The following is an 11,292-nucleotide window of genomic DNA, read 5'->3' as shown; positions in this document are numbered from 1 at the left end:
GGGCGGGGCTGGGGACGGAACCAACCAGGAGCGGAGAGGGTACCAGCCAATGGGGAGTGGGGGGGGTCCTTAAAGGGGCTAGTTGCGGGGGAGGCAATCAGAAGGGGCTTCAGGGGGACAACGGTGTGATGATACAAACTGGTCACGTGGTGTTATGGGGGGCGCGGGGCATCCCACCGTGTGGCCCACCCTATCCGGGACCTCTCCCCATCCGGACAGGCCACGTGACCATGGCCGAGGTCACGTGTCAAAGGATTCCCCTTGGGTCAAAGGTCAAGGGGGTTGAGGGACTGGGCGGAGTGGGGCTCTCCACCACCACCCTGGGACCGCCAAGCATGGGGCAGCAGGTAGAGAAACCCCGCCCCCCGCGGGTCCCAGGCACCTGACATGCGTGGACTTGAGCACACACATACACGGAGTCCACGGCTGCGGGCTTTATTGTTGTGCGGTGCCAGGCCAGGCCTCATCGCCTCCTGCCTGGCGGGGTGGGGGCGAAGAGGGGGGTCAGCCAAGGTCGCAGCGGGGCCAGGCGGGGTCAAGCTAGAGCAAGGGGTCAGCGGTAGGGTCAGGGGTCATGGTTGGAGGGAGGGCTCGGTGTGGAGGTAGGTGTTAGAGGTGGAAGTAGGGGAGGGGCAAGGCAGGGGTAGGAGGTCAGGGTTAGGGAGTGAGGTCAGGGGTCACAGGTGGGAGCAGGCATGGTGGTAGGCGATGGGGTGACAGGCAGGTTATGGAATAGGGTCAGAGGTCTTGGCAGGAATGAGGAGTTAGGGGTGGTAGTGGGGGTAAAGTCTCTGGTCAGGTGTGCGGTTAGGATCAGCAATTGCCTGCTCTGGGCCCAGGCGGGGGCTGCCTCTGCCATCCTCTCCAACACAAACCTGTTCAGCTGGACCTCAGATTAAGCCCTTCCACCTTCCCATGATTCCCTGGGGTCCAGCTGGCCCCCCTGCACTCTCTTCCCCCACCCCCATGGTCATCCATGCCCTGTTGCAAGTCCAGAGTCAGTCATCCAGGCAGCCGTCATGTCTTGAGAGGTGTGGGGCAGCCGGGGCCCCTTCTCAGTTGACTTCACTGACTCCTGGATCCCAGTGCTGGGTGCGGCAGTGGTGGTGGGTGTGGGGGTCACTCCACGCGGGCAAGGAGGTAGGAGATGAGGTAGACGAGCAGGGGCAGCAGGAGGAGCAGGAAGACCCACAGCCCGATGCTGAGCAGGGAGAAGCGGAGCGAGCGCTGGGCCCACAGCGCTGCATCTGGGGCCTTCGCCTTGCGCTTCTCGTTGGCCTGGGGAGAGGGGGAGTCAGCTGGATCCCAGGTCACCCCCGCCCCCATGAGACACCCCCCCCCCCCCCGTCCCCCTGACCTTGACGGCGTAGGCCAGGGCCAGGGCACCGAGGCAGGAGCAGCCACACACGATGCTGGCCATGGCCAAGCCCCGCAGGGCATGGGGCCATGGTGTGGGCTGTGGGGAGGGGCCCGCCTCCATCATCACAGTTGTCTCTGTAACAGGGGGCGGCTTCTCAGCCCTCTCTCCCATGGGGCTGGCGGCTGCGGGGGAGACAGTCAGAGAAACGGGGGACGCGGACGCCTGAGTTCTCTCTGGGAGTAGGGGTGGGGGCTGCATCCTGGCCCGCATCAGAGCCATCACCTGCTGTGATGGGACCAGCTCTGGGATGGAGCCAGTGGGGAATGGCCAAGTGGAACAAGGCACCAGGGGAGCCCTGGGGTGGTGCCTAGGGTGGGTGGGGGCATCCCCATAGCCCCCTCCCCTCCAGTCCCTGCCTGGTGGGAGGGGGAGGGGAAGGAGATAGGGTCTCTCACCTGGCCCCTTGTGGGGGGATGTCCCAGCCATCTCCCTCCTGCCTCGATGCTGCCCAGGTCGGACTCCGAGCAGGTGGGCTCACCAGGGTGGAGAGGGCAGAGAGCCCGGATGTCTGGGTGCTCTGGTAGGGGGGCAGGGGCTGTGGGGTGAAGCAGGGAGGCCGGGAGCTGGGACTCCTAGGTTCACGAAGGCTCCAGCCTGGCCTGGGTGGGGCACAGGGCTGGGGGGCCCCCACCCACCCCACTGGGAACCGGTCCTCGCGCATTCCTGTGCTGAGGAGTCAGCTTGAGCCCGCCCCTCCACGCCCTTATATGGTACAGGCAGGTGATATGACTCCACCAAGTGCCCTTATAGGACATAGTCAGTTGATACAACTTATCCAAATACCCCCCATGTGGCACAGCCAGATGGTACAGTCCCACCAAATGCCCATGCATCCATGCTGTGGGGTTCCAACCCTTGTATAACACATGGGGGTGGTACAACCCTGTACAAATGCCCTCATATGGCATGTGGGGGATAGTACAACCCATCTGAGTGTCCCCTCAATAGCATAGCCAGGTGGCACAACCCCCATCCATATGCCATTATATGGCACGTGGGGGTGGTATGATCCACTTGAGTGCCCTTTTGTGGCATGGCCAACTGGTACAACCCCATCCAAATGCCCTCATATAGTACAGCTAGGTGGTACAACCCCACCAAATGCACTTATACAGTACACTGAGGGTGGTATGACCCACCTGAATGCCCTTCTATGGCATGTGCCACTTCAGTGCTCTTTCATGACAGAATCAGATGGTACAACCCCTCCATATTTCCTTGAGGCATGTGGGGGTAGTACAACCCACCCAAGCGCCCCTCTATGGCATAACCAGGTGGCATGATACCCACCCCCCCAAACACCTTTATATGACATGTAGCGGAGTAGCATAAGCTGCCGGAGTTCCCAGCCATGACATAATCAGGTGGTGTATCTCCTCTGCGTGCCCTTATGTGACACACAGCCATTACCTTCATATGGCAGGGCCAGTGGTAGCGGCTGCCCTTGGAGTGCCACATGGGAGGGCTACATCCAGGGCAGTGTTGGATGTGGCTGCTCGTCCCTAGAGCTGGCGGCAAATCCAGCCTTGATGTTCTATCCACAAGGGCTGGGCCGAATCCCCAGAGCTGGCCGAACTTCACCCACCGGCAGTTTTGGGGGTGTTTTTTTTTTTGGAACACTTTATTCATAGCATTATCCGGCAGAAAGATTACATCGCACCTCTGTACAAGTTCTGAACATGCTTCAGTAGGAAAGACAGCCCCGCGGGAACACGGCCCCCCGCCCCCCAGAGACCCCCCCCCATGGTGGGGGTTGGGGGACCAGCTGTGCTCCCCTATACAAAATAACCTTTGCATAGATTATGTTCAAAAGAACCTATTTTACATCGAGAGCTGTACACCGAAAGGGGGGGGGGTAGCCCAGCCAAGGGCTGAGAACGTCCATCGTTAAAAAGGGTGGCTCCTCCAGCACGTGTGGCCCAGTCACCTGGGTCCTCTGGGGGTCAGCAGGCAGATGCCTGGGGCTGGTGTGTCTGTCTCTGAGAAGTTGGGGCTTTCCAGGAGTGTTCCCCAAACATCTTGGTTGTGTGTGTGTGCATGTCCATCCCAGACACCCAGGTTCAGTGAGGTGTGTGGTGCATGTGTAGATACCCTGGACAACTGGGGGCAGCAGGGTGTTTGTGTGTGCGGACCCCCGACATCCGGATTCAGGGGTATGTTTGTGTGTCTAAAGGACCTGGATTGAAGGGTGTGTGTGCCCATAGTTCCTGTACACCTGGGTTCAGGGGGTGGGTGGGGTAGGGTGTCCCAGAGACCTAGATCTGAGGTCCAGGTCTCAGATGCTTTACATTTTATAGGTCTTTCCAGCCCAGACACACGTGTATCATGTGTGGGTGTCTGTGTACAACTGTCTATCCATCCTTTGAACCCGTCTCCCACATGCCTGAAGACACCTCAACTGCATGTGGCTTAGCTCCCCAGGGGTATGCGTGCATGCGTGTGAGTGAGAGAGAGAATGAGTCTCAGACCTCTAGGTAAGTGTGCATGCATATACACGCACCCTAGACCCCTAGATGTGTGTACAAGACCCAGACCCCAAAGGTAAGTGTGTGAACAGACCCTGGAACTCCATATGCATGAGTGCGTGTGGGTGTGCGTGCGCCCCCTGGACACATAGATGCGTATGTATGTGGCCCAGACCCCAAGGTAAGCGTACAAATAGATACGCACCCTGGAAATCTAGTGTGTGCATCCCCCGGGCACCTGGAAGTATGTGCGTGTAAGAGGAGAAGAGAGAGGCCCACATCCCTGTGCCATGTCCTAGTGTGCCCCCGGCCCCTCATGGCAGCACTGCCACCACCCGCTGGGCTCCGGGGCTGGAGAAAACATGGGGTAGGGGTAGTGGGGAGCCAGGGAGGGGGTCCTGCAAATTTGGTCGCCATGTTTTAAAAACCCAGATGGAGTTAAAAAGGGAGAGGGGGTAGAAATCAAGGCGGGGGGGTAGAAATCAAGGCAGGGGTTTTTTTTTGCCCCAGCCAGAAGTATTAGGGAGTAAAAAATAACCCAAAGAACCAGGAGGCGCTACAGCCCAGCCCCCTGTGCCCAGAGCTGTCCATAGAGGAGTGAGGAGAGGCCGGGAGAGGCGACTCGTCCCCGGCCCTTCAAGTAGTGGTCACGTAGTCCGTTCCTGGAGCGGGTCACGTCTTGGGCTTGCGGCCTCTGGTGCCGGGGGCCGGCGCAGGGCGGGCGCTGCGGAGCACACGGTCGGCATGGGGTGGGCGCCGAGGCGGAGGCCGGCGGCGCCGGGGCCGACACTTGGCCCGTGGCCGCTCATCCCCGCTGGGCTCTGAGGACTCCGAGTCGCCATCGTCGTCCTCTGAGGGGCGGGGGGGCGGGCGGCGCCGTGGGTGCTCCAGCTCCAGGGGTGGCACTAGGCTGCCGGGTCGGCGGCGGGTAGAGCGGGCAGGGGCCTCTGAGGCGCTGCTGTCTCCTGACGATGCCGCCCGGGCTTGTGCCCTTGTAGGCACCACCACCCCCACGGCCCCCTCTCCATCCTCGGAGGAGGAAGAGCTTCCTGTGTCAGCAACCGCAACGCCGGGAGACTTGCGGCGCCTCTTGGGGGCGGCCGACTCCTTCTCGGCCGAGGTGTCGCGGTCAGAGGCTGGGGCAGGCCGAGGTGAGGCTGGGTTTTTGGGGGGGCGGCCGCGCTTGCGCTTGGGGGGTGACTCTGGGGGGCCAATGGGGGTTTTGGGGGGCCGCCCCCGGCGCCGCTTCTCCAGCGGCGACTCTGCCTCACTGCTCTCTGCCTTGGTGCGGGGTGAAACTGCACGGCTCCCCTTGCCCCGCAACGCCGGCTCCGGGTCCTGGGTGGGAGGGGATGGCTTCCCCACCTGCTCGGGTGAGCGGTTCTTGGGGGGGCGGCCACGTTTCCGCTTGGGGGGTGGTGGGGTGGGCTCCTCAGGCTTGGTGGGGTGGGCACTGCCACGGGTCTCCAGCTCGATGCGGCGCCGGGCAGGGAGGTCACGGAGCTGTGGTGGGTCCTTGGTGGCTGGTGACAGCTCGGGCTCTGAGATGCTGTGGGCCGAGCTGCCGCTGGGGCTCAGCACAGCACCAGTGGGCAGCTCAGGCTGGGAGGGGGCCATGGGGGTGCTGCGGTGGCAGCGGCGCCGGCGCCGAACCAGCTCCTTCTCCTCCACCACCGTGACAAGGCGGCCTGGAAGCTTGCGCAGGACCTTGGCAGCAGGCCCGTCCTGGCCCCGATGGTTCTGACCAATTTCCACATCGGCACTGGTGCGGCGCCGCGGGGGCGTCTTGGCTGGCGATGGGCTGCCCGAGGACGAGGCTGTGGCTGCTGTGTCCGGTGCCGGGTCTCCTGGTGGCTCCTCTGCAGGGACTGGCAGCTCCATGGCAGCAGCAGGTGGGGGCAAGGGTTGGGGGCCGTTGTGCTCAGGGCCAGTGGGTGCCTCAGGGGGGCTGGGGACTGGCTGGACCTCAGGCTCACCCAGCAGGCAAGGGGATGCCACAACACTGGGAGCCAGTGGCTCTGGTTCTGGGGGCTCCCCCAGAGCTTCATCAAGCAGCGTCTCTGAGACAGGACACTGCTCCGTGCTGGCCTGCTCAGGAGCAGCCTCTGGCACCTGGCAGCTTGGGGCCACATCCTCCCTGGGCAATGGCGTCTCAGGCACTAGGAGCTGTGGTGAGACTGGCTGGACGCCCTCCTTTTCAGGCTCCGGGTGCTTGGGGCCCCTATCCCCAGTGCTGTCGGTCCTCTGTGGGTGTAGCCGCAGCACCCGGTCACCACCACCCAGGGGATCTGGTTTAGGGGGGGCTGGCCGGGGGGCTCTGTCAGCCGGCGTGGCACGTACAGCCCTGTCCCCACTGCCTAGCAGGTCTGGCCTAGGTGCCTCTGTCCGGTGGATTATGGTGACAGTAGCAGCAGCAGCAGCAGCAGCAGCAGCAGCAGCAGCAGCAGCACGTGGGTGGGGGGGCCTGTCAGCCACCCCTGGGGCCCTGGCTGTAGCCCGGCGGGTCTCATCCCGGCGCACGGCGGCACTGCGCGTGTGCTGGGCCACCAGGGGCAGGTCGTCCTCAGCTGCCTCCTCGGGTTCCTGACGGGCTCCGCGGGTGGGCCGCAGAACAGGACCACGGGGCGAGGGGGCCTCAGCAGTGTCCTCAGCCTCGCGATGGGAGAGGCGGGAGCCCCGCAGGCGCTCACTGGCACGGGTGCCAGTGCGCTCAGGGCCAGCCCGTGCAGGTGTCTTAGCCTTCTTGGTCTTCTTGGCATGAGCCACCTCGTCGCCCAGACACCCAGCCTCCTCATCGGCCGGCAGCTTGAACACCACCTCCTCCTTGGCTTGGTCTATGTCCTTCCGGGCAGCCTCCACCTGCTCCTGGTGGGGGGGAGAAGAGAAGCTGGGGTCAGTGGAGACCAATTGGGGGTTGAGCTAGGCCTGGGGGGGCAGCAGAGCCATGGCGCAGAGCTGTGTGTGTGGAGGCAAAGCCAAGACCTAGGTATGGGACAAAGATGTTTCTGGGGGTGGAGCCAGCTGAGGGAGAGGGTGGCATGATAAGTAGATAGGGGCTAAGAGACCGATCTGGGGTAGATGGGCCTGTGGGGCAGAGCCAGGGCAAGAAGGTGGTGCACTGGGTGGACAGTACATGGGTATGGGAGGTGGAGCCAAGAAAGAGAAAGGGGGGTGATGCTGAGACACATGGGTTCAGGGGGGCGGAGCCTGTGAAGGAAGAAGGTGGGGCACGAAGGGAAATGAATTCAGAGAGAAGACCCAAGGTGGGGGAGGAGGGCAGGCACCTCTGAGGAGGCAGAGCCAGGGCACCATGTGGTCTCCATGAAAGGTTGGGAGCCCGGTGCCGGAGGCTCCCAACAGCCTGGGAGACTGGTGCTGTGTGGCCAGTGGGCGGTGCCACAGGGCACAGAGGGAGCCATGGGCACCGCGCCATGTCCAGGAAGCGAGAGGCAGCGGGAGTGGGGCCTCACCTCGGCCTGCTTGAGCTCCTCGCGGCTGACATCTTCCAGCGAGGCCTCCAGGAAGTTCATGGCATAGCGCTCAATGGGTGTCAGCTAGCCAGGGGAGAAGGGACCAGTAAGCCAGCAGGCTGGCTCTCAGGTCCCGTGCCCGCTCCAGGAGGAGCGAGGGACCCCAGACCCCATGCATGCTGAACCCAGGACATTCTCCCCCACCCCCAAATCAATGCATCTGGGGTCCCTTAACACATGTAGAAACCAGGAACCTGGGCCCCATACACAGGCAGAACCCAGGTTTCCGGGTGTTCCCCCCTACGCGCACACACACATGCACACCCCCTGCCTGGGTCCTCCTCAGGGCATTTGAGCTCCAGATACCCCTATGGAGCCCAAATGTCTGGGCCCCTCCCCCTAGCACACAACCCAGGTGGTCAAGGAAGGACCCTTCCTCACACAGGAACTGGCATCTGGGCCCCACCAATGCACACCTGCAACCCAGGGATCCAGAACAAACACACAAATACAACCCCCCACACAGAACCCAGGCGTCCGAAGGTGCACCTGCTCAACCAGGGCAGCTATTTCCTGCTCAGCCTTGGACATCTCCTCATCATCATCGCGTGGGGGCCGGTCATCAGCATCCAGCGGGATGTTCTCGTTGAACTCAGCCAGCTCGGCCACCTGCTCCGCCTTGGCCTGTGTGGCTGCTCGGATGTCCTCGGGGTCTTCTGCCTTGCACAGCGCCTGCCACATGGACGTGCAGCCCCATTAGCAGGAACCCTGGCGTCCAGGCCAGCCCACACCCCACCACAGAACCCCAGCATCTGGGTTCCCACCCGCCCACACAGAACCCAGGCACCTGGGCACAAGGCACTGTTCCTGCCTGCCAGCCTACACGACAGCAGAACAAGGGAGCTGTGCCAGGCTGGAAATTGAATAGGACCCCAGATGCCTGGGTTTTCTGGGAGGGGAGTGGGGGCCAGGGGACGGCAGTGGACACCAGGACTGACTGGGACTTGCCAGGCTGGCAGGGGGTGGTCCCCAGGGTGTGGCACCAGCAAGCCTGGGGCACACCCATTTCTCCTACTCTACTGGGCACTAGGACCAGTCTGGCCCCTATACCTTTTGTACCCCACCCCAGTACAGTGCCCTCCTCTGCCAAGTTGTGGCCTGGCCCCCTGTGCCCTGCCTCTCTTCCCCCCCGCCCCCATTCAGCCAACCCCAGGCTGCCTCAGCTAGCCCCAGCCTCGCAATTCTCACCCCCCCATTCCCCCTGCAGCCCCCTCAGCTGTCTCTGTAGCCTGGCCCCACACCCCCCCATCCCTTGGGCCTGGGCCCATAGCCTGCCTGCCTCTGTGCCACAACCCCACCCTGGACATGGCACACCCCCACCCTCTGCATAGAGCAGGGGTGGGGAAAATACGGCTTGAAGGCTGGATCTCCCCACCATGAGGTTCTGTCCAGCCTGCAGTGGGTCCCTCAGCCCAGCCCAGGCTCTGGCATGAGGGGCAGCCTGGGCCACAGTGCATGTGGCCAGTCCCACCCTATATATGCATGTACGGCTGCGGGGCATGCTGGGAACTGTAGCGCACAGGGACAGGTGGCGACAACTTGTGGGTGCCACTGCCAGTGTGGACACCACTGCCAGCCCCAGCCCTGCTGTCCAGGCACCCCAGCCCATCTATCATGTGCCCACCATAGCGGGGGTGGGGGATGCCTCTGGATGGCATGGGCAGGCAGGGTCTCCAAGGAGACCTGACTGGGACCCCCACATGGGCAGGGTGTGCTTGACCAGGCAAATGGAATGGTAGTGATGGGGTGGGACCAGGGTCTGGGGCAGAGCCACAATCTGATCCCCACACATCCCTGTGATGAGCACCGATTCTGTGGGCAGAGACCATGTCAGCCCCCTCCCCGCCCTAAACAGATCATCAAAACTAAGTGGCCCCCCAACCCAAATAGCTTCCCACCCCTTAGGCCCTCAACTGGGACCTACAGACCACCCCCAAATCTCATGACCCAGTCACACAGCCCCCTCTGCCTGGCTACAGAGTGGCCCCCCAAAGACCAGCCCCCCACGACCCGGCCCACACCTGCTCCAGGATCTGTGTCTGTTTGGTGGCTACCGGATCATCCTCATCCTCAGGTGCGGGGGCCGGCACATCTCCGTCCTTGCGGATTGGCTCATCCAATGGCATGTCAAACAGGTCCCGGATTGTTTGCTAAGGACAGACAGCCGGGTGCACCCAATCAGAGGGGGAGATGTAAAGCAAACTCAGAACACCTGGGTTCTTCCCCAGCAATGGGAGGGAAGAGGGGCATGAGAGCAGGGAGGGCTAGGAGCCCAGACAACTGAGCTCTTTGGGGGGGGGGAGGGGTGGAGGCCGGAGAGCTTGGATTCTCTAGGAGAATAGCAGATGAAAGCAGGAAAGGCCAGGACCTCAGACACCTGGGTTCTTTCAGAGAAGAGTGGGGGCTGGCGGATGAGAACTGAGAGGATTGGGAGCCCAGATGCCTGACTTCTCTGGGAGGAATGGGTGTTGGTGAGGTGAGAGCAGGGGAGCTGGGCACCTGGATGCCTGGTGCCCAGGTGAGGGACCTCACCTGTTTGAAGTAGGCCGTGGTGAAGTTCCCCCCCTCGATGGCCATGTCCCCCAGCATGCGCTTCTGATTGGCCTTCTTGAGGATGTTCTCCTCCACTGTCCGCTCACTGATCAGCCTAGGGGTGGGGTAACAGCAGGCGGGGGGAGAGTTAAACCTGTGTGGGGTGCAGGTCACACCCACCAGAGCTCTGCAAGGGGGCGGGGGGCAGAAACCTGCAGGCAGCTGGATCCAGGCTAGACTACAACACCCAGCATACAGCATGGGGCCAAGTTGTGGTTTCCTTCAATGGCAAGGTCAAGGCTACACAGATTTATGCACCAGGACATGGGGCACGGCAGACCTCTCCCAGGTACTACCACTACTCCCTCCCTCACCCCCACCCCCGAGCTGAGGGGGCAGATAGCAGGACCGGGGTATCATGTTATATGAAAGGACTCCTGGGTTCTTCCCACAGGGTTGGAAGGCTGGTGGATTAGGGCAGTGAGACTTGGGAACCCAGACATCTGGGTTCTCTCCTGGAGTTGGGAGGCCTCCTAGCTCTGGGAGAGAACCCAGGCATCCAGGCTTTCCAAGTGGATTACAAGGGGGGGGAAGGGACTAGAAGCCTGGATACCTGGGTTCTTTCCAGCTGTGGAAGGATAACAGGATCTGGCAGGCTGGGCATCCCCACCCCATGGGCCAAAGCTGGGAGGTTGATCCCACCCCCCCTAACATGTTGGGGGGATGTGGGTACGCTAGAAGGGAGGAATAGGCTGCAATTGGACCTAGACAGATTACAGATGGGCAGATGAGAATAGGATGGGATTCAACACCAACAAGTGCAAGGTGATGCACCTGGGGAGGAAGAACCAGCACCATACCTACAGGCTGGGAAACTCCCTTCTCATCAGTGCAGAAGCAGAAAAGGATCTTGGAGTCATCATTGATGCCAGGATGAACATGGGCCGGCAGCGTGGGGATGCAGTTAGGAAGGCCAACCGCACCTTGTCATGCATACACAGATGCATCTTGAGCAGATCCAAGGAGGCGACCCTCCCCCTCTATGTGGCACTGGTCAGGCCACAGCTGGAGTACTGCGTCCGGTTCTGGGCGCTGCACTTCAAGAGGGATGTGGATAACATGGAGAGGGTCCAGAGGAGGCCACTCGCATGGTCAGGGGGCAGCAGGGCAGGCCCTATGAGAGGCTATGGGACCTGAACCTGTTCAGCCTCCATAAGAGAAGGCTGAGGGGGGATCTAGTGGCCTGTTACAAACAGAGGGGACCAGCAGGCACTGGGGGAGTCCCTGTTCCCCCAAGCACTGCCAGGAGTGACTAGGAATAATAGTCACAAGCTGGCAGAGGGGA

The 11,292-nt window shown here is 62.0% G+C and overlaps 2 protein-coding genes across 4 annotated transcripts in view; both read right to left on the bottom strand.

Annotated features, from left to right (window-relative positions):
* Positions 1 to 419: 419 nt before the first annotated feature.
* Positions 420 to 2,068, bottom strand: TMEM265 (transmembrane protein 265). The gene is made up of 3 exons (XM_090054832.1): positions 1,816 to 2,068; positions 1,358 to 1,542; positions 420 to 1,278 (listed from the first exon to the last, which is right to left on the bottom strand). The coding sequence occupies exons 1-3, from the start codon at positions 1,844 to 1,846 to the stop codon at positions 1,120 to 1,122; spliced, it is 375 nt and encodes a 124-aa protein (XP_089910958.1). The 5' UTR covers positions 1,847 to 2,068; the 3' UTR covers positions 420 to 1,119.
* A 1,576-nt stretch (positions 2,069 to 3,644) lies between these two features.
* SRCAP (Snf2 related CREBBP activator protein) overlaps positions 3,645 to 11,292 on the bottom strand; it is a 34,289-nt gene continuing 26,641 nt past the window's right edge. For all 3 annotated transcript variants that reach the window (XM_090054567.1, XM_090054566.1, XM_090054568.1), the window contains exons 30-34: positions 9,948 to 10,062; positions 9,437 to 9,565; positions 7,905 to 8,087; positions 7,356 to 7,439; positions 3,645 to 6,750 (exon numbers count right to left, since the gene is read on the bottom strand). In XM_090054567.1, the coding sequence (XP_089910693.1) occupies positions 4,558 to 6,750; positions 7,356 to 7,439; positions 7,905 to 8,087; positions 9,437 to 9,565; positions 9,948 to 10,062 (2,704 nt within the window). In that variant the 3' untranslated portion in view covers positions 3,645 to 4,557. The remainder of the gene's footprint in view (positions 6,751 to 7,355; positions 7,440 to 7,904; positions 8,088 to 9,436; positions 9,566 to 9,947; positions 10,063 to 11,292) is intronic.

This window comes from Crocodylus siamensis, chromosome 6, assembly GCF_052110815.1.
Source record: "Crocodylus siamensis isolate JL-2025a chromosome 6, ASM5211081v1, whole genome shotgun sequence".
In the NCBI taxonomy this organism is placed as follows: domain Eukaryota; kingdom Metazoa; phylum Chordata; order Crocodylia; family Crocodylidae; genus Crocodylus; species Crocodylus siamensis.
Note: the sequence above shows the minus strand (reverse complement) of the source record. Positions and strands in the feature narration are given on the sequence as shown.